Below are 22855 nucleotides of genomic sequence, written 5' to 3' on the forward strand. Positions count from 1 at the left end.
TTCCACTGTGATCACCTAGTGATCATCTCTTTGTCACCCCATCACAACACCATCTTTGCCCCACATGACCCACACAATTTCCAGTGATCACTCTATGATAGCCAGACTTTCCGCTTCTGATCACTTCATTCTCGAGCTATTTTTCTACCATGTGTTTTTCCTGCTAACCTCACGGTCATCCAGTGGTGCCACCATTTCTCAGCATAGTCCACCCATGGCCTCACCAAGAATATTCCATGGTCATCCTATGGACACCTGTTTGTCACCCCATTCTCACCCACAGTCACCTCATAGTTGCGTTATGTTTTGGCCATGACACCTCATGATCACTCAGTGTTCCTGTCACAGTGTCCTGGTTCCAGCTCGGATACTGCTTGGTTACTCAAGAATCCGTGGAGCTTGGCAGTGAGATGGGGCCACAGTGGGGACCAAATGTCAGAAGGAGTCATGCAAAGCCATGCTGTCTGCAGACAAATTATGCCACCTGGCTCTGCTGTTCCCTGCCCCTTGCTTCCCAGCTCCAAGCATGCTTGGAAGCTCCTCTCCAGTAGGTCAGTGCTAACCTGTATGGATGGATGTAGGCAATTTTTCATACTTGCTTCTGTTGAAATTCATCACGTTCTTGTCTGACAATCTGACCAGTCTGTTCATATCTTGTTGAATGGCAGCACAGACTTCTGGTGCATCAGCCACTCCTCCCAGTGTTGTACTTGTTGAGTGTATACTCTATCCCTTCATTCAGGTCACTGATGAAGATGTTGAACAAGATTGGACATAGAATCATCCCCTGGGAAACACTGCTAGTTACAGGCCTTCAAGCAGACTCTGAAGCAATAATCCCAACCCTCTGAGCTCTGCCAGTCAGCCAGATGGCAATCCACCTCACTGTTCTCTTACACTTCCCTAGGAATGATTAATTGGGATAATTCTCCTGTCTGGGTGGCCTGCAGTAGACTCTCACTTTATTGCCTTGCCCCTTAAACCTTACTTGAGGGCTCTCAACCACGTCATTGGGAACAAGTGCCATGCATTTCAGCCCATCATTACATGCAGCAACACCATACTACCTCGCTTGCTCTGCCTATCTGTCCTGGAGAACCATCCAGTACACACAACATGCATATCACAAAAGCCTTCCCACCACACCTTGCTTATGCTAATGATGTTGTAGCTCCAGGACCAAGCCAAAAGCTTCTAGCTCCTCTTGCTTACACCTCATTCTGTATGCATTGCTATAGAAACGTTTTTCAGTGTGCTCCAGTGTGCCCAACTCCATGTGTAGCAGATCCAAATGCTTTGTCAGCACACTGTGCCTCCAACTTTTGATTGATACCAAGACAAACAAACAAATAAACAAACAAACAAAACACATAACAACCATGCAGATGGAGACCTGGAGAGTTGCTCATTCTCTGTTGAGCTCTGTCTGTGAGGCTGCACCAGCTCCGGGCTGTGCAGAGCTTGTGTACTACACAGAGGGCAAACATATCTGCTGGGTGGATACAACCGCTGGTTGAACAGGCTGAGTGACAGAGCCCTCCCTGCACACCCACCTGTGTAAGTTTGCGTTAGGAAGGGAAATAGGGCTGTGTGCCAAACAGCCTTCCCCTGGAAGCATGCAGGGACCTGGAGTCAGACCTTCTTGCACCCTTCACTGTCCTTCTACCACACTTTGTCTTTTATTTGGAGAAAGTAGGGCCAGAGCACAATGAAAACAAAAGCTCCAGGACAACTCAACTACTTCATACTCCTTCCCTTTTCCACCCCACAAAAAGGCCATTTGCCACCCAAGGGATGCAATGATCAGGTCTATGAGGAGCTGAGCAAACAAAGCTTAACTTCCAGGGCTCGTCTCTTCCATGTGACTTCTCTGAGGTCTAACACACAAGGATGAAGGTCCTCTGTGAAAACTTGCAGGTAGGGTATCCTCTTCTGCTTGCAGGTCATTTTTAGTAAATCTCCAAGAGATGTTTTACTGTTCTCCTGATCCTTGTACATGATTCATCAGTGGACTGTGTCACCACCAGCAACGCCAATCAGGGTGAATGGACGGGGAGATGTTCCCAAAGCGCCTACAACTAGGTGGACAGAATAATGGACTGGCATTAATATAGTGATAACCATCTTCCAGCTTTATTATGCAAAATAAAAGAAAACAAAAAACCCACACCCCCTACAACAAGGTTTACATTCTTATTGTGCTAAACAAACACAGCTGAGACCCGATTACTCCACTTGGCATCCAGTTCAGATTGGCTGTTGCCAAACTTCCTCAATACTCTCATATGGGTCTGTTCAAGTAGCCTCTTGGTATACTGTGCTGCTCAACTCCAGCTGCATCAAATCATGTGGCCCCATTCCATCAAAAAGCATCTCCACAAGTCCCCCTTTTCTTTTTGAGCAACCCACAATATTGATCACAATACAACAGACAACAATTATCAATAACAGAATCAACAGCATATGCAAGCTGTCCTTGATTATCCCTCTGATTCAAGCCGGAATGTCTGTAAACATTGAAGTCAACCACTGGTCTATAGGACTAATATTCCTTTAAATTTTCCTCACATGCTTCTTAAGGTAACTAATTGACTTATAAATCAATTCACTGTGATCACTAGTTAAATTCCCTAAATTGCAAGGACCTCCCTCCACATTAGCCAAAATTCCTTGCCAAACTCTACCTCCACATATTAGAAACATGTCTGAATTAAGTATGCCAATTAAACATGTCTGGAACAGATCAGTGGCTGATGCCATGGCTAAACAGAATTCCAGCGTATTATTCACATCAGCCCAAATTACCCATAGATTGGCCTAAGGGTCAATCTTGTGAATTGCTGACACTCCTATCAGGAGGCCCAACAGGACCAGCATGGTGCCAAGGATGTGCTTTTGTCCATCACACTGGGACCCACTGTGGCCCATGACTGGTGGTATAATGTGGCATAACCCCGTCCCATGAATAATAAACAATGAATAATTTCCAAACACCAGTCATTGGATTGCAATACAGCACTGAAACCCCTTGGGTAGCTGTGTATCAGTCCACCAAAGCTTGGTGGTGTACTACAATAGGAGGATCTGTGTTATTGCCCTGAATACTCAGGAAATTGAGTGATAATAATAATAATAATAACAACAATGAGTTTCTCCTGCGGGTCCTGTATTTCCAGATATTTCTCTATCTGCCCCTACAGGAGTTGATGGGCTCTTCTATGATAGCTTGCCCAGGTGGAGAGTGGGGTATCCCTGTAACATGCTCCAACCCCCATGATTTAAGGAATTGGCGTGTTCTTTCCCCAATGTACTCAGGACTGTTATCAGTCTTTATTTGTTGTGGCACCCCCATTACAGCAAAGCATGCTGTGAGATGTTTGCACATGCGCAGCCCTCTTTCTCCAGAAAAAGCAATGGCCCACAGGCGTGACATCTGTCTGCCATACTTCTAAAGCCCCTGTGGTTTTATCCTGATACCAATCCTGGGACTGTGATAACTACATCGACCACATGCCTTAATTATCCCCACAGCCTCTGCCTGTGTCAGGATGAATTGCTGCCGAAGCACTTGATCATTCTGGTGAAACACCTCTTGGGAATGTCACGCCTTTACAAAATCACTAACAGGGGGCTGTACTACAGCACTGACCAATGCATCAGCTCACACATTTCCTTCACCTAACCCTCTATCCCATTGGTGACTTTGGATATGGATCATGAAACACTCCACTGTACAACAGTTAATCGCTGAGTGAGAAGCGCAAAACAACTCTTGAAGCCACGTGCTTTTCACCTGCCTAAGGAGGGCACTTTCAATTCATTGCACAACCCCGGCTACATATAGCAAATCTGTGACTGTATTGACTGGGCATTCAAACCAAGTTAGCAATGTCCAATGAACAGCAGCCAATTCCTGTACCTGCAGTGAGTCCCCAGCTAACCCTTAATCATGTGCAAACACCAGCAACCTCCTTCTTGCCAAGGGCAAGTGCCCCTATGAGACCATCTGCCTGCATCCATGAATACTGTGATCCCTTTTACTGGTTTCTCCCTGACCTTCAGCCTGGCCACCCACATGAGTTGTGAGAAAACCTGCCACAGTGTACCCTTCACCTGCCGCAAGTTCACTTGTCCCATACAGCTTAAGAAGCTCATCTGCAAAGTGGTAGAATTTCAAAGGCACCATTCAAAGTCCCACTCTCAGCTGTTGTCAGTCACCGGAAGGGCTACATCCGACAGCTGCTCGGCGATGGGTGCTGACTGCCCAGTTACCGGGGTATCCAGTGGCAATGCAAACCCTGCCAACGAGAGCAGCAGACCGCCGAACGGAGCATGCACAGCTGCCGCAGCCACTTGTCTCTCGGCTTGCATATCATGCAAAGTGTTAATAACATCTCTCCACGTGGTCCCCAAAGCCCACGCCGCTTTCCTGCTAAGCTCAGAGCCGATGGTCACTTGCTAGAGGGCATCACCAACCTAGCTCACTGGGACTGAAAATCATCGACGTCTCTGGGAAATGCTCACAGGTCTTAGACCATTTAAACAAGTCTCGCAACAGTTCCAAAGTCACCTGCAAGTCCCCTCTCTTATAGAGTGCACTACAAAGCAACTACAATGCTGCTTCTATCTCCATGTTCTAAGTAGTCTATTTCCGGACTGCAAAGGTGGTCAGCCTTTTATCCAGCTTACCATCACACACTGCACCTCAGTCAGAAACCCCCATTGCCGCTTGCCGTTAATCTCCCGACGCATTGAAATCGGCAAGCTCTTTCAGGTTTGCCTCCTTCCCCTGTCCACTCACTCCACATTCGAATTCCACTTGTCAACGCCAATCAGGGTGAATGGACGGGGAGATGCTCCCAAAGCACCTACAACTAGGTGGACAGAATAATGGACTAGCACTAATATAGTGATAACCGTCTTCCAGCTTTATTATGCAAAATAAAACAAAAAACCCACACCCCCTACAACAAGGTTTACATTCTTATTGTGCTAAACAAACACAGATGAGACCCGATTACTCCACTTGGCATCCAGTTCAGATTGCCTGTTGCCAGACTTCCTCATATGGGTCAGTTCAAGTAGCCTCTTGGTATACTGTGTTGCTCAACTCCAGCTGCATCAAACCATGCGGCTCCATTCCATCAAGAAACATCTCCACAGGACTCTGAAATAACTGAGAGGAACACATGCACACAGAACATCCTGACACAGCTGCACTTCCTTAAGAAATAACTTCAAAAAGCTGCTTGCAGGAAGAGGAGAAAACTGGGCATGGGGAGAGATCTATTAACACAGAAAGAGACCATCAGAAGCTCCCAGGTATAAGTCCCTTAGCCAGAGAGAGTCAGTGATGCTTCCTCTTTTTCAAACTCTTTCTGTATGGTGAGAAGCGTTAGGGTTTCCATCACCCTTGGGGATTCCAGCATCCTTGGCGTTGCTCCAGTGTTGGTTTTCCCATGAGTGGGAACAAAACAATTGGCAAAGAAGGGGTAGATCTATTTGAGCTGCTGAACTGTGGAAAGACACTGCTGCCCAAATAAAGTGGGGCTGAAACTGGAATATCCTTGAGGACCTTTTCAACCCAGGCCATTCTATGGTTCTCTGTAGTGCACTGGGAGTTACAGAGTTAATGCTCCAGGTACCTGGTTCTGAGAAGAGAACAGCTACATACCCCAGGAGACTTTGTGTTTCCATTTACAGATTGGAGGTAAAGATAAAAACTGTTTGCAGATCACAGGATGTCATTTTTTTTCCCTTTCTGCTCGTCCTGGCAGCATATGTGCTGGCCTTAAGCATTAGGAGTAAGGCCTTCAGCCTTTAAACACTCTCATTTTTATTTGATCTATTAACTTCAGTTCCAATTACATTGTATTATACTGTGTTACCTCGCATTCTGATATATTTTCTAGTAACTTTGCTTTCCTCCTCAGACTGTTGCCACTGTTTTGATGTTAGGCCTGTCTCCCTACCCTTTTCCCTTTTCCCCTTTTTTTTGTTCCCCTTTTCCCCTTTGCCCTTTTTCCTTTCCCCATTTTCTCTTTTCTGGCGTGTGGGTTTGTAGGTCCTCCTGCTGCATCAGTCATGGAACCGGGCTGAACCATGCTGCAAACTGCTGACATGCACTGAAAGGGTCTCTCTCCTGTGTGGATGCGCTGGTGGTAGTTGAGCTGGGAATCGCTTTTGAAGCTCTTTGAACACTCAGGACACTTAACGGGTCTCCTTTCTGTGTGGACGCGCTTGTGGTGCTGTAGTTCATATGCAAATCTGAAGCCCTTCTCACAGTCAGAGCACTTAAAGGGTCTCACTGCTGCATGCATGCGCTGGTGACGCTTCAGTACAAAACTGTACTTGAAGTGCTTCCCACACTCACAGCACTTAAAGGGTCTCTCTCCAGTGTGAATGCGCTGGTGGCAGGTGAGGTGGAAACTGTTTTTGAAGCTCTTTGGGCACTCAGGACACTTGAAGGGTCTCTCTCCTGTGTGGATGCGCTGATGGCGCTGCAGTACAGAACTGTATTTAAAGCCCTTTCCACACTCACAGTACTTAATGGATCTCTTTCCTTTGTGTATGCGCTGGTGGCCCATGAGGTGGGAATTGGTTTTGAAGCTCTTCGGACAATCAGGGCACTTAAAGGGTCTCTCCTCTGTGTGAATGCGCTGATGGCAGGTGAGACGGGATTTCCATTTGAAGCTTTTTGTACAATCTGAACACTTGTACAGTCTCTTCACTGAGTATACACAGTGGTGGCTAACAAGGCTGGAATTCCTTTCAAGGCTTTTTTCATTCTCAGCACTAGGGTTCTGCCTTTTCTCCTGACACATTTCCTTGCTCCCTGCATCTTCAGGCTGCTTTTGACATGTGCTGGAGTCCAGGGGGTCTCTCACAATCTCTCCCGGAGGGTTTCCCTGTTGCTTCTTGAGGTGCTCTCCTTGTTCCAGACCCCCTTGGATATCCTTTCTGATTTCTCCCACCGAGGCACTACCCCACTGCCTTTCAGTCATATCACACTTCTGCAAAACTTCCTGAATAGTTGTGACCCCACGTTCTGCTGGATGACAGAGAAAATCCAGAAATAACACATTGGGCCTAAGCTACTTCTCAAAGATGGCTCTTGTCAGCCTCAACCTCCTCCCTGCCAGCTCACCTGGGCTGAGGTCTCCTGCCATGTCCTCCAGGCCATGTGCATCGGGGATCCAGGGGTCTTTCCCTCCTTCAAGCAAGGATATCACTGGAGGTTTGGGGGCTGGACATGGAGGTTGAATACAGAAACAGTGGACATGAGAGCATTTCCATGATTCCGACACAGCTGCTTTTCCAACAACTCTACTCTGTGTCCCTCCCAACTTCTGTAAGCACACTAAGGGCCTGAATGACACTGAATGACCAACACATACTGGCTTGCTTTGAAGCCAAGCACGACCTCTACATATATGAAAATTATGTAGGAACAATTTCTCTAACATTCACCTTAGGATTTCTTTTTTTAAATTGTATCCAAACTGCTCAATGCTCAGGGCTTCATAAAGGTTTACAGGAATTCAATCAGAAAAAAAACAAAAAGGTAAATAAATAACCACAAAGTTGTCAGGTTGCTAGAGACGGTTCACCATACAATGACAGTTTGTAGGAGCTGATCCAACCCCTCCTGGCCGATGTCTGCTTGCCAGCAGTGACTCTGAGTCTTTTCTCACAGTGCTGAGCACAACAATCCCTTCTGAAACTCATGCATATCTGTATTTCGTTTTTGGTGCTGCTGTGTTACTCCATAAGTAACTGCACTGCAATTACTCTATGCCCTGATTGCAGAGGCCCATTCTGCACAGCCTAAGGAGCCCGAACAAGGAGGAAAGGCAGCAAAGCCCTCACCCAGTGAGGCCACGCACTCGTATGTCTCCAGCATCACATCCCGGTACAGAGCTCGCTGCTCAGGGTTCAGCAGTGCCCACTCCTCCCTGCTGAAATACACGGCCACATCTGCAAAGCTCACGGGCTCCTGCAAGCAAAAAGGCTGATTGCTGAGAACAGCCAAGTCCCACGGAAGCAGCTGGCAGAGGAGAGAAACTCCAGTCCCAGCAGCTTCTCTGTTCCCAGCACATAAATGCTGACTGAAGCCACCTCCCTCGCCCCACGTAATCACATCCCTCACTTGCCTGCTTCCCCATGCCCCTACCTGAGATGGATGCGCCGTGGCCATTTGTTGCTCTCCTGCAGACAGGGATAGTCACAGGTGAAAGGCTCAAGTTTCACTGGAGCCTGCTGGGACAAGAGAAATGGCAGGGGAAGTGTGAAGGAGTGCAGCAGTCCCTGCCCAAGGCCAGCTTCCTCCAGCCCATTTGGTGGTAAAAGCCACCTGGGACTCAGACAAGCAGCACTACACCCATTTTCAATCTTGTCGACTTACTACTAAATCACTACAGTGTACCTTCATTATATCAATCAGTATATTCCTGCTAGGAGTACATACTGTAGTTGTATCCATCCATTATAAATTGGCAAACTCTGCAGATGGGATACCAGCTGATTAAAAGAGTCATGGACTGAACTTGTCCCTGTTGGGTATTGGGCAGGTGGTGCCTGCATGCACCTGGGGTAGAGTCAGGGAGGTCACGAGTGTCTGCCAGGGGTGGTCACCTGTACCACTGTATAGGGTTTGTTGCAAAGCATTAAACTTGTACTTTCGGCATTACATACTGTGTGTGAGTCCCGTCTGTTCCCTGTGCACTGAGGCACGGTACTTTCACAAGGCAGCCTTGACTTGTCACCGGATCGGGAGGTGACAGTCCCAAACTCTTATATGAATGGGCTCGAGAAATTGTTAAGACTGAGAAACAAGAGATCATTAGGGGCATTAAGAGGACAAAAGACAGAAAGGTGTTCTATGCATAAAGGCAAGATTGGATGTTACATACCTCATTGCACTCCACAACTTCATAAAGGGAGGTTGCGATGAGGAGGGGTTTGTCCTCTTCTCCCAAGCAACAAACAGAGGCTGCAAGTTGTACCAGTTGAGGTTTAGATCAGGCACAAAGAAAAACTTTTTCTTTCAGAGAGTGGTCAGGCGCTGGCTCAGGGAGGTGGTGGAGTCCCCATCCCTGGCAGTGTTCAAGAGGTGTCTGGATGAGGAGCTACAAGATATGGTTTAGTGGCCTGTGGTAGTAATGGTGATGGAAGGACGGTTGGACTGGATGATCTTGTAGGTCCTTTCCAACCTTGTGATTCTATGATTCTATGATATGAAGCAAGGGAGAACAGAAACAAACAGGATCAAGGAGCAGAAATTAAAGGAAAAGAAAATAAAAAATTTTAAACAAATTTGCAAAAGTGGAGTAATGCATCATGTGAAAAAAAAATGTCCCAGCAGTCCTAGAGTCATGATTCATAATCAGCCCACTGATACTGTGTTTAGTGTAACTGTAGCAGTGTTTAGTGTAACTGTAGCATGCCAGAAATGTCCTTCTTGCCCTTCAGGAACCATGCAGCAGAAACACTTGACACTGTCAGCACTGTGCTCCAAATGACCTGAAACAACTATTCATATGTCAAACATATTCAAGATGTTCCAAGCGGTGTGACCTCAGTGCTACACCATCTTCATGAGTTTGGGGATTTGTCTGCAGGTAAGAAGCTAAACAGGAGCAGTGCCCCGAGCTCAGCTCTGAGGCAGAATGTGGGAGGAGATAGGTGCACCCAAGTGTCTGACCCTCAGTCCCAAATAACCGGTGTCGGAAAAACTCCAACAGAACATTGTCAGAAAGGTCTCCTGTAGCCAAAGCAGCCATTGCGATGGGTGCTGTGGTTTCTCCAATCCCCAAGAGCAGCCCTGGAGCTGAAGGGCAGAATCAGAAATGCTGGTACTAACCCCCCACAACCAGAAACAGGAACTCTCCCAGCAAAAGGCACCATGAAGGAAGGAATCATAGAATCACAAGGTTGGAAAGGACCTACAAGATCACCTAGTCCAACTGTCCTCCCATCACCATTACTACCACAGGCCACTAAACCATATCTTGTACCACCTCATTCAGATGCCTCTTGAACACTGCCAGGAAGTGACTCCACCACCTCCCTGGGCAGCCATTCCAGTGCCAGACCACTCTCTGAGAGTAAAAGTTTTCTTTATATCTAATCCAAATCTCCTTTTGCACAACTTGTGGCTGTTTCCTCAGGTTCTGTTTGTTGCCTGGTATTATTGATATCACAGACAGGATAGCCACCATGAGAGATCTAGTCTGAAACTTATCTATGTGCACCTCCTGGAGCTGCAAGGAACAATACTTAGATGTGAGCACCTCTCCAAGAAGACTGCTCCATATTCTGAAACTACTGTTTATGTGTATATCTCTCAGGGACAGATGAATTACTTTTGACTATTTGCATTTGTTTATTACGTGTGTGCCTTCTAGGGAAGTCCTCTTTGCATTTTGTGATTTAAGTATCTTGTAACTTAAGTGTGAAATTTGAACCTTTTTAGTGTGCACCTCTTGGAGAAGTGAGGAAGTGATATTTTTTTACTTAGAAGTATGTGCCTCGCCAAGAAGTTTATACACTTTATTGAAAACTAGAAAGAGTTGTTTTAGCTTCTTTGTCTTTTGAGTGCTTCCCTCAAAAAAAGAATTTGCATTTGTTTGCACTTTTTCTGTGTGCACCTCCCGTTGTTGCAAGGAGTCTTGTAACCTAGGTGTGGAGTTGGCAGTTTTTCTGAGTGGTCGCAGGAATATAAGGAGCAATTTAACCTAAAAGGTGTTGTTTTAAACTGCTGTCTTTGTGTGCTCCTCTCAACAAGAGGGAGGCGTGATTGGTGCATTAGCATTTGTTTGATAGGTGTATGCCTCCCTGAAGAGGGATAAGGAGTTAAGTGTACCTTCTCTTCCCTTAGTGTAGATCTTTTGGCGTATTGAGAAATTATTGCCACTATGAAAAGTGAAGATGCGCTATCTGACCTTTTAGAAAAGCATGGTGCTCCGCCCTCTTTATCGGGGATGGACTGGGCACGACAAAACAGAGTGTTTCGGATCGCATTCGTGTTTTACAAAATGTGGCTCGTACCCGAGCCGGGAAAAGAAAATCGTTTATTTGTGCGGTACTCGGTGCTGCTTTAAGAGCAGTCGTGGAGTCCCGAGATGAAAAGCATTCGGCAGAAACCTGAACAGTAAAGCAGGAAGCAGATGCTCTGCTGGAAGTCGGAACAAAGGGGGGCTAAAAGGGGATAGTTAAATGGAGTTTGCAGAAGAATGATCTAGTTAGTTAGAATAACAAGTAATGGAAACAATGGGTCTGGGAGAGAAGGAAGGATGCAGATAAGGAGTGAGACCTCAGGAAGACATCAGGCAAGGAGGAGGTTAGATGTTGTAAATACCAGAAGAGGAGTTGCATCTCCCTGATAAGATGGGTGATAACAAGAGGGGGTCTGCATGCTAAAGAACTATTGAATATGCATCAGAATTCCAGGAAATCATTGACTATATATGAGGTGTACCTATATCTGTGTCACGATTTTACAAGTCGGTGTGCAAGTTTGGAGGAGCTATCCCCCTTGCACCCAGCGCTGCACTACGCTGGAATAAACATACCTGCTTTATAACCAATCTCTGGATTATAGAATTTGATTCCGCAAGTCATTTTGGCACCCCAGATGGGAGCCTCTCTGTTCAGCTGCAGGACTGGCTGAGAGGGGGGACACCTTTGGTGAGCCCCGAGATTTCTCAGAAGGACTCCCTTCCCTCATCCGATTACTGTGGGAGCAGACAAGGACCCTCTATCGGCGGATAAGGTATGTTTAATGGGTACAGGGCAATCCATAAGTTGTGAGGAGATGTTCTACGCAGGAGGTGTGAGCTGTCAAGCTCTCCCCTTTGGTAAAGGGCCCAGGTGGTTGGTTGTGTAATTGTGGGAATCAAATGTTGTTTCTGCATTTAGAATAAGATAAGAATATTTTATTTCAAGGTCTCATTATATAAGTGAAGCAATTTGTAGTTACTACGTAGAAGTCATAGGTACAAAGACTACAGCTCCTGTCTGTCCAACTGTCTGAAATAGAACTACTGATTTTTGGTGCTGGACAAATAAGACCTGAGTAATAAAGGAACCAAAGAGGAGAAGTTAAAATAATTAACAATATACCTGTATAAACTAGCAACAATGTATGTTTTAATGTTTTGTTGTACGCATTGCAAAAATATACAAGTCGTGACATACCTAAGGATGTACCTGAAGAGATATCGGGAAGGATATTTCCAACATAATCACGATCAGAGGCCGTGTAAATCGTGGGTTCGAGTCCCACTGAAGGGTCTCTGAGCCGTTTCAATCATGGGTTGAAGTCCCACTGAAGCGGTCTGAGCTGTTCTAATTGTGGGTTTGGGTCCCACTAAGGCAGTCTCAGCTGTGGATTAGAGTCCCACCGGGATTACCGTGCGTGCACGAGGAGAGCTATTTTTGCTGCCCATTAAGGGGTTGGTTGGTGACAAAGTATAGTGGATACTTTGTCAATGTTAACCTGGGTTTTCCTAGCCGTATTAGCAGGAATTGTTGTGTATTTGGCCATTATTAACATCTCTTATTAGCCCTTGATACTGTACATTTGAACTAAGTGTTGAACCAACAACTTTGATATTTTCTGAGAAATGATGTACCTTGAACTGTGTAAAGACCGGTCTTGTGCAGTCTGTGTGAGTGTGGGTGTGAGTGAGACGCAGCCCAACTGCGGGGCGAGTGCGGAGTCCCGACCCGCGGTTCCGTACTCCTGCGAGGGAAACGTCCGGGGAGGTACGAAGCGAAAGGCCTCTGTGTTCTATATGTTACGATGTTTTTGTATATGTTACGGTGTTTTTGTCTTATTAATTGTTGTTAGTATTGTGGCAACTGTAACGCCCATAATAGTGAAGTGCATACGGAGTAGGGTGGTGGAAAGAAAGTCCACAGAAGGCAAACCACAATTAGTATCGAGACCCTGTTGCTTTTGTTGTAGAGAATACCGCGGTTTAAGGGTGATAGAGGAACAATAGGGTTGTGTTACCTCCACTTTAACGTGTTAACTTTACGGAATTTGTTTTGAACCATTGTTCCCCCTCGTCGTGTGTGTACGAATCAATAGAAAACAGAGTAATGGGGAGGAACACAAGGGAAAGATCCCTTAGGATGTATATTGGCATACTGGAGAAACTCTAAGCCAGAACACCCTCATCAAATACTGTAATCATTGGTGATTAGTGTATAAGTTGGAGGATGGGGAAAAATGATCCCAAAATCAGGAAAAAGGACAGGGAAAAGTTGTTTAAATATTGTGTACAGATATGGTCTAGAGGGTCACTACAGGGAAAAATCAATATTTGGCCAAAATATGAACCTGATGAAGGTTGGATCTGTCAGATCTTGAATTTATATGTAAAGAACAAAACCCCTTTTCGAAGGAGGAATCAGATTATGCTGCCTGTTGGATACAAGAAATCAGCCTGTAATTAGTAAAAAGAAAAAGACATGGACCAGGAAGGAGAGGAATTAGAAAAAGGAACTAATCAATGGGACCCTCTAGAGAATCTCCCCCCCATATAACCCCAATGTTGCACAAAGGGAGACAGGCACTGTCCCAGTAAGAGAAAATGGTAAAGCACATAGGGGTCATTTCACAGAAAAGGGGGACATGCTGGGCTCAGGAGAGAAATAAAACAATGTGAAAGGGATATCGAAAACTTTCCCAGATGCTAGCTGTACCAGCACCTCAGTGAACCCCTTATGGAAGGTCCCACTGGGACAAGGACAAATATGCTATGTAAACTCTCACTAGTGGAGAAATTAGAAATTTTAAGAAGGAAATGAAATCTTTAATTGAGATAAAAATAAGTTATATATTGAGATAAAAAAAATGAGATAAATAAGAGTAAGAGTAGCAGAACAATGAGATCAATTTCTGGGGCTTTCAAAAATTTGGTCCCACCAGGAGCCCCTGGTAAATATAAAAGTGGGACCTGAGTGGGAAGAAGTTGTGTTTTTTGGCTGATATGGGGGCAGCTCATTTATTGCTGGTCCAGAATGTGTCAGGACTCAAATTAACAAATGAGGCCTTAGAGATAACAGGGATAGAGAGAACCTGGATGACAATACCAATTTTTGAGAATACTGAATTAAAACTAGGGGATAAAGATGAAATTGGGAATCAAGAAAAACATGAAATAAGGCCATAAAATTAAGGGTGGAACAGCCCAAGGTATTGAACGCTATGGATTGCTAAAGGAAAGTTATATGGTACTAAGGGTGTTTGTGGAAACTGAAAAACTGTACTGTTTGTTCTGTGGGCTCTGAAGGGAATGGGACAAACTGTTTTGATGGTATAAGAAAGCGTAGTTGTTAATGATATAATTGAGGGTATGTGGAAATGTAACTGAGGGTACAAATTGTGGAATAGTGTACAAAAGAAAAAAGAGTTAAAGAGAAAGTGAGTTTATCTGTGCCTGTATGAGAGCAACCCCCTGCACTGTTCCCCCTCCCCCCACAAGAACTCTTGGAGAAGACAGAGACTGCTGCTGTAAACCACAAAGGAGGTGGAAAGGGGGAGGTGGAAAGGGGGAGGTGGAAAGGGGGAGGTGGAAAGGGGGAGGTGGAAAGGGGGAGGTGGAAAGGGGGAGGTGGAAAGGGGGAGGTGGAAAGGGGGAGGTGGAAAGGGGGAGGTGGAAAGGGGGAGGTGGAAAGGGGGAGGTGGAAAGGGGGAGGTGAAGAGGACAGGGCACTGGAAGTGAGAACAGCCTTCATGTGCAGAGGTCTGGGAAACCTTAAATTCCAGTATTAGCACTAGACACCTCTGGAGAGGAGATGAAACTGAAATAGGATGTTAGTAGTTTATGTAACGATGAGAGTTTGGAAAGTGAAAAAGTTTGGGACAGACACAGGATGAAGTAGGCAAGGACTGGCAAGGTGTAACAGGGATATCAGGACTGAAAAGAGGTGAATGATAGGAAAACAAAACAAAATTGATTGACAATCAGATAGTAAGGGAATTGGTGATAATAACAGCTGTTGCTGTTGTGGCGCTAGAATAGAGCTATAGGACCCAGAGATCCCCTCAGGGAGAGTTGGGGGTGTGGGGGCTTGAAGAGCCCAGGGAGGGCTCTGCCCCTGGAAGGAAAGCAGTGTGCAAACTGCAAAGGGAAACTGCATCTAGGGAAGCAGGATAAAGAGGTTTATTTTCTGGTGGATATGGGTGCTTCTTACTACCCATAGATGGTTTTGTAGCAGTAGTAGAAGCTACTGCCCAACAAGAAAAGGTTTATGTTTTTTTGGATTAATTAAATATAAGCTAAGTAGGAATACCTGCCAGGTTACTCTGGCAAGAAATTTAATAAAACTGAAGCTAAGGGTCCAACAGTACTGACTGAATAAAAGCTGTAAGTCTGGCTCTAACACAAATGGGAAAAACAATGTTGTACTCCCAGGAATCACAGCAATCTCAAATATGATGCACTTAGGGGTGAGGGCATCAGGGCCAAACATGAAGCCCTAAACAGAAGTTAAAAGCAAGAGATTGCCCAGTCAGGGTAAAGTGGTGCCCTATAAGGATATGTAACTGTAGAAGGATAGAAGAAATAATAGATAACTTTTTGGAGTTTGGACTCCAATTTTGCAAAAATTTCTGATAGCAAGTGTAATAGTTTGGTACAAGACTTGAGGGCAAGTAATAGAATTGTTGAATGGATACACTCAGTGGTGGCAAATCCATGCACTTTATTAACCCAGTTAAGGAATGAATAGGTGGAGTTTACCTTCTGGATTTGAAGGATGTCTCTTCTGCCTGGTTTGGCCAATATGGGGAGAAGAGACTCAGTTAACCAGAACAGGGTTGTGAGAACAGCTTAATGATTTGTGAGAACTGGTCAACTTGTGAGCCTGAGACCTGGGATCCTCCATCCCAGGGTGGAACTTTACTGCAGCACATGGATGCCATAGCAACAAAAGAGAACTGTGCAATGGTCTGTGAGTTAGCTGAGTTTCTTGGTTTACAGAAAGCAGAAATAACTCAACAGCAAGTGACATATTTGGGAGATTACAGCTGGACTTTGAACCTTAAGGACTGCCAGGAAAAAAGCCATCTGCCAAACCCCTGAGCTGCAAATTGCCAAGGAAGCAAGTAAGGGATGGCCAGGTTGCCTAAGAGCGATGGCTGCACTGGTGCTCAGTATTCAAGAAGCCTGTAAATCTACATTGGGCCAAAGGATCCCAATTTTAATATCTCATCCAGTGTTTACTGTATTGGAGGCAAAAGGGGGACATTGGCTCTCACCCCAAAGATTCCTGAAATACCAGGCCCATCCTGATAGAGCAGGGTGATGTAGAAATAATTGTAACTAATATTGTCAAGCCAGTATCTTTCCTTAGCTGAACACCTGCAGAACCAGGATTACATGACTGCTTTGAAACAACTGAAGCTGCACATTTCAGACGGTCGGTTGGACCTGAAGGACCAAACCCTTAGAAGATGCAGAAGTTCCTGGTTTACTGACAGCTGCAGACAAGGAGACTGTAAGGCAGGATATGCAGTAAATGCTACTGACCAGGATCCAAGGACTATTAGCACAAACATCATCACCCATTTCAAGCTGGGGACTGGATCCTGATCCAGACACGAAGGAGACAAAACTGGAGACAAAACTGCAACCCGGAAGGACTGTTCCAATTACTTCTATTGACTGAAACAGCTGTGAGGACAGCTGAGAAAGGATGGACTTACTACACACTGGTAAAGGCATCCACTAGCCCTGAGATATGGGAACTGTTGCCACGGAAAAACCTTTAAAAGATAAGAATTAGAAGGAAATCATGAAGTTTTTTTATGTGCATATTTTTTTATTAGTATTTTAACTACCCTTTAACTTCTTCTTGAATAGGTAAATAAATTGTATATGTAAGTGGGAGAGTATTAAAACCCATAAAGAACTAATGCTCACAAAAGTTTTCCATGTTGTAACAAGAAGTTTTTACCACTGTACCCATTCATTATCCTGATAATTATCTGGAAAACATAACATTTGACAATAATGCAGGGGAGGGACCAACTGATAGTTTTGATATGAATAAGGGACTCTTGTAGTGTATGGAATGATGTATGGTGGACAACTGCCTATTGAGGCATATACACTCCTTGAAAATACCCAGAACATCCAGGATAGGGAAGAGCTTAAAAAGGGGTAGAAAATCTTCCTAAAAACCCTGCAGTTAGGACAGTTAAGGAGATCTTAGGCAAACATTGGAAATCGAAACAAGATATGGGGACATTAATGCCTAGGTAGAATGGATTAAGTATACTGTCCAGAGTTGAACAGTGAAGCAAGAAGCAGAGGCTCTGTTGGAATTTAGAATAAAGGGGGATAGTTAAATGTAGTTTGTAGGTGGGAAAAGGAATTATCTAGTTAGTTAGAATAACAAGTAATGGAAACAATGGGTCTGGGAGAGAAGGAAGGATGCCCTGAGACACCTGGTGAGGGATTAGAAGTTTAAATATCAGAAGAGGAGTTGCATCTCCCTGATAAGATGGGTGATAACAAGAGGGGGTCTGCATGCTAAAGAACTATTGAATATGTATCAGAATTCCAGGAAATCATTGACTATGTATGAGGTGTACCTATATCTGTGTCACGATTTTACAAGTCAGTGTGCAAGTTTGGAGGAGCTATCCCCCTTGCACCCAGCGCTGCGCTACGCTGGAATAAACATACCTGCTTTATAACCAATCTCTGGATTATAGAGTTATTCCGCAAGTCAAACCCTGTCATACAAACATTACAGGAATCAGTTAAAGTAACGCAAGAATTGGTAAAAACTTTGCAGAATCAAATAGTGAACCTTGCGGAACAATTACAAAGAGAGAAACATAATTCAGTTTTGTTGCAAATAGCTTTTAAGGAACTGTTAACGTATAAGAATACTAGCGACATTGTTGCCCATAGTATCCCTATTTATTTTACTTGTTTATTTATTACTATTGTTTATTGTTAAATGTATGGTTATTGTCAAATGTATGGTTGTTTCTTTTCACTTTCTACCTTTCATTCATCATGTCACCACTCCTGAAGAATCACGGACTGTTGTCTGCGACAAGTTGGTATTGCACGCTGTGCTGTAGTAACTCATACATTCGTACTTTGTACTATTCCATGTTTCATTCAACATATACAACGTTTTGTATCCTCTATGTATTTTGTAACCACTTCAACTGAAGACTGACAAGTCCAACAGATCAGGGCAACATTTGCAACCAAGCCCCAAAAATCCTTTGTAGCAATTGTGTAAACATTTAATTCCCCCTCACCAGCCATCCCTCTTTGAACGGTCATTTGCACATCAGTTTCAAGTAATCTTTGAATCACAGAATCACTTTGGGTGGTGTGAAAGACAAAACTACTTCTTTTTTGACTCAAAGCTTGTTTCCTAAGGCCTTTCTGGTGATAACACTCTGACTGACAACTGCTAATTATCTAGGGGGGTGAATGGCTGGTGTCACCGTGCCACAGTACCTCTGCTTTTGATTGTAAAGATAAGCAGAAGCAGGACAAGCAGTCTTTTTCAGGGGTGCTGCTTGAAGGGGCTGACCACTACAAAAGGCGATAATGCTTGTGCATGGCAAAGGAGGCACCACTTCCTGCTTTGTTTATCTGTTGGGCCATGAGCGAAAAGAAGAACAAAAAAATAGAGAAATGGGGGATAAAAGGCCCTCAAAAAACTAGAGACTTTGGAGACAAGCTCCCAAAGACACTTTTGACGCAGAATTCCCTGAGGGGAAGACCTCTTCAGAAGAACCACCAGGGGCCGGATTGCTGTGGAGCTTCCTGGTTTCCTCCCATCCCCCGCGGTGATCAGAGTTCCTGAAATCAACAGACCTACTACATACCTTGTTGGACCCACGATGGTGGCTATCCCTTTTGCTCTCTATAGAGACTCCTTGCTTATATTTCCTACCGCCCGTCTTCCCTTCCCCATCTCCCTAAACGGCTAGGGCTTGTAATAAACTGGTCAGACCAACATTTGAACTGTTGTTTCTTAATCACACGCCGGGTAAACATATATCAAAGAACCTTGCCTCCCTCCTATAAACTGGGGTGAGACACCTGGGAGGCCAAACCCAACCTCATCACAACCTCCCTTCAGGAAGTTGTAGAGTGCAGTGAATTCTCCCCTGAGCCTCCTCTTTTCCAGACTGGACAATTCCAGATACCTCTGCCACTCCTCATAAGACTTGTGCTCCAGAGCCCTCACCAGTTTCATTACCCTTCTCTGGGCACGTTCCAGGGCCTCAATGTCTTTTTTGTACTGAGGAACCCAAAACTGAACACAGCACTCAAGATGCAGCCTCACCAGAGCTGAGTACAGGGGATGATCACCTCCCTGTTCTTGCTGGCCACGCTATTTTGAACACAGGCCAGGATGCTGTTGGCCTTCTTGGCCACCTGGGCACACTGTCGGATCATGTTCAACCGAGCATCAAAAAACACCCCCAGGTCCCCTTCCTCTTCTCAGTCATCCAGGCACTCAGCCCCTATAGCGCTGCCTGGGGTTATTGTGACCAAAGTGCAGGACCAACACTTGGCCTTGTTGAACCTCATCCCATTCACCTCAGCCCAGGGATCCAGCTGATCCAGATCCCTCTGAAGCACCTCCCTATCCTCAGGCAGGCCCACACCACCTCCCAGCTTGGAGCACACCACATCCAAGCCGACCCCTGGGGAAGGCACAGCTGAGAAAGACAGAAAACAAAGAGGCCGCGCCACAGCCGGTCACGAGCTAAGCCTGAGGCGACTGACATACCAAACGGCGACTGTCCCCACGGGAACTGCGAGATGCGGAAGAGGATCTCAGCCGTCACTAGAGCGTCACTTCGTCCACAGGGAACAGCGGGCAGTGATTGCGAGAAATGAGGCCCTGTGCGATAGGGCTCCCGGTTGAAGGAGCCCTTCGCAACTCCCCGTTTCGCGCCGACCACACAGCGCCGCTCTGTGACGTCACCACGTTCCGGCGCGTGATGATGACACCGCATCCGGCTTGGAGCGGAAGCAGAGTGCGGACGGAGGAGGGGAACGGAGGGAGTGCAGCCCTGCGTCCGTCGTCAGGGCTGCGATCCAGAGCCGTGGAGCGGTGGGTGACGGGCCGGTGGGGCGTGGAGCTGCAGCAGCGTTGCGTGGGGGCGGCTGAGAGCCTGGGAGCGCGGCCCGGCACGAGCTGCGGGGCACCACGTTCCGTCCAGTCCTACGTGGGGGCGGGGGGAAACGTTTCACAGCGCTGCGGGAAGCGGGGGAGGGAACGGCTGCAATACAGCACACTTCACTTACTGCAAACGCCACGTCTTTACTACGAACACTGGCTTGGCAGCATTCGTACCGATAGTAAACGTTTGTAAATTCCATAAGTGAGAAATTAATGGTTTTTGACAATTTTAACTCTCACACGGAGAATTACCAAAGATAACGACTTCATAGAACTTACACCACCACAAACGCTATGGGCAGAAACGAGGTCGGAGAGCACTTGCTGGAAATATCCAGATAATTTATCAGGATGGTATCTCTGATCAAAGCAGATTTTATTTGCAATGCAATGCTGGCCATCCTGCAAGCAGGAGTGCATGCAGATAACAGTGTTACATCTTTTGTGCCTCCCATGGTTCCTCATTGGCTGAGTAGCTCAGGTTTGCAAATCTTCCCAATGCTCAGCTAAACATATGGATACCTGCTAAACATAAATCTCTTCTATCTAAACATGTATACTGCTAATTGTTTAACTTCTCCTCCTTAAAGTTTTCTATTACGCAGGTCTTGTCTGTCCAGCACCAAAAATTAGTAGTCTTTCAACATAAAGAGCCTATTGATATTCTTGTCACACTCTTTAAGTGTGGGATGTCTAACTTGTCTTTAACTCACAGCTCAGAGCTGTTCCAAATGGCTGGACAGACCAGAGCTGCAGTCTGTGTACCTATAGATTACTCCCATCTACCTCATCTTTGTGACTATGAATTACTTCACCTATCTGCTGAGCATGCAAAGACTATCAGAGACCCCTGATGAAGTGAAAAGGCTCTCCTGAAAATAACTATTAGTAAAATATTTCTCTTGTTAGTTCTAATGCAGAACCAACATCCCATTCCTACAGTTCCCCCCTTTTCTTTTTTATACATTGTTGATTTCTGCAATTCTTTTCTAAGGTATGACTTTATAGACGTCTTCTCCTTCTTGACTTTCTTAATTCCCCATCTCCTGTAATATCATCATTATACCCGAATATGGTAGTGGCTCAATTGGCATTTGCTTCAGTAGTGCTGTCTTGATCAGTCACTGTACCAGTTCCCTCACACAGGGGATAACACAGCAACTGATGGCCATCAGGGTTCCTGCTACTATAATCAAGGAAGTAAGCATGGTTACAGCCAGCCCTTTCCATTTACCAAACCAGAATTCCAACCATCCATTGATAGAAGTATCTTCATGAAGTTTCATCAGCAAGGGTGGTAAGCCTTTGCTGTGCCTTAGTTATTCTGCCATCTGGAGCTCTGTTCTGGGGATGAAAGCAATGGGTAGCTAGCATTACACACACACCCTCTTTTAGATAACATCATATCTAGCATGATCCTAAACTTGGATTGGGCCACACAAGGAAGGAGGATGCCTAGTGGACATGGAGCAATGGCACAGCCTTCACCAACTGGTCAGTCTGTCTGTCCATCTGTCCTGGACAAGAATTCCCACAGGCTGTGTTTATAACAGGGATCTTCTCCTGGGTCTGCAGCTGTGGTTTCCTACGGGCTGCTGGGCTCAGGCCGGGTGCTGCACCCTGAGTCATTCTGCCCTTCCCCAGTAGAGGCACTCCCAGCTTTTCTCAGCACATCAGGGCACCTTTCCCATTCTCCTCCCTCTTGAGCACAGGTTCGAGCTGCAAGGTGGATGCTAATGTGTTTACCTGAATGGGGACAGGATCAGCTGATCCCTGTGCTACCTACACAAACACTGGAACTGCAGCTGAGTGGACTGCTACATCCTCTGGAAGCAAAAGTCACACCCAGAATGAGACTCCGTCACCACCAATCGCATGCCAATGCTGTTGCAGGAGGAACCCCTCAGCTGCCACTTCCCAAGCGCTGCTGTACCACAATACCAGGTGGTTGCTCCTTGTTGTATCTCAGAGTAATGTCTTTGTATATATCACATCCTCAAAGAGACACATAATTGCAGTGTGGTGCTCCCTGTTCACTGTCAGGTATTGTAGGAATGGAATGTTGTTTCTGCTTTAGATATTGAAAAGGGGGAATTGATCTGAAGAAGCAAAGCACAATGTATATGTATTTTGTAACTTGTCCTTAGAAATAGCTGATGTGAAAAAGTAGAAATACCATATGTTTTACTAGCTTATTTTAGAAATTTGTTGAACTATATGATTGATTCTTGCTTACAAAACTGCAATAGTTTTTAAATGTTCCAAATGGTATAGGTATAGTATTATGGACTAGAAAGTATATTGTAGGGTTATTCTGTTTGGATAAGAGACCCTCAGCAAAAGAAAAACAGACTTAACAGACATCAAAGAAGCCAGGGCCTCTGCACAAGCCTGGATTGCCTTGCTCTGTGGGCAGGTTGGGATGCAACAGGCAGGCATCAAGATACTCCCCTCTATCCTCCTTCCAAACTTGTCTTTATGCAGGGACAAGCAGATGTCCAGAAACAATGACTGAGTGTTGAATGAGCAAATATGAGAAGTTAACTAATTAGTAATACATGCTTAGCTAGCAAAAAATTATGTTTATCCAGTATCCAAATGTTGAGTAGCGGGAAGATTGTGAACCTTAAGGACTTAGTCAATGGGGAACCAGGGGAGAAAGAAATAA

The 22855-nt window shown here is 45.4% G+C and overlaps 1 protein-coding gene across 8 annotated transcripts; it reads right to left on the reverse strand.

The window, feature by feature from the left end:
- Positions 1–4831: 4831 nt before the first annotated feature.
- On the reverse strand, positions 4832–19976 carry LOC140259249 (uncharacterized). 8 transcript variants are annotated; one of them, XM_072350370.1, is made up of 6 exons: positions 19792–19976; positions 8913–8992; positions 8174–8256; positions 7870–7996; positions 7148–7246; positions 4832–7051 (listed from the first exon to the last, which is right to left on the reverse strand). In XM_072350370.1, exons 3-6 carry the CDS (start codon positions 8195–8197, stop codon positions 5955–5957), a joined length of 1347 nt encoding a protein of 448 aa, XP_072206471.1. In that variant the 5' UTR covers positions 8198–8256; positions 8913–8992; positions 19792–19976; the 3' UTR covers positions 4832–5954. The 8 variants fall into 8 exon arrangements, with proteins under 8 accessions (XP_072206471.1, XP_072206472.1, XP_072206476.1 ...); XM_072350371.1 differs by having other exon boundaries at positions 8174–8259; XM_072350375.1 differs by having other exon boundaries at positions 4832–7048; positions 8913–9229.
- Positions 19977–22855: the final 2879 nt, after the last annotated feature.

The sequence above is a fragment of the Excalfactoria chinensis genome, chromosome 15, assembly GCF_039878825.1.
Source record: "Excalfactoria chinensis isolate bCotChi1 chromosome 15, bCotChi1.hap2, whole genome shotgun sequence".
NCBI classification, from domain to species: Eukaryota; Metazoa; Chordata; class Aves; order Galliformes; family Phasianidae; genus Excalfactoria; species Excalfactoria chinensis.

Excerpts from the sequence above, each read along its gene's own strand:
- LOC140259249 (XM_072350368.1), bottom strand. The coding sequence starts at position 8,197 with ATGGCCACGGCGCATCCATCTCAG. Across the intron at positions 7,997-8,173 it reads CCACGGCGCATCCATCTCAG|GAGCCCGTGAGCTTTGCAGA; the intron begins GTAGGGGCATGG and ends TTTTGCTTGCAG. Across the intron at positions 7,052-7,147 it reads GGCAGGAGACCTCAGCCCAG|CAGAACGTGGGGTCACAACT; the intron begins GTGAGCTGGCAG and ends TCTGTCATCCAG.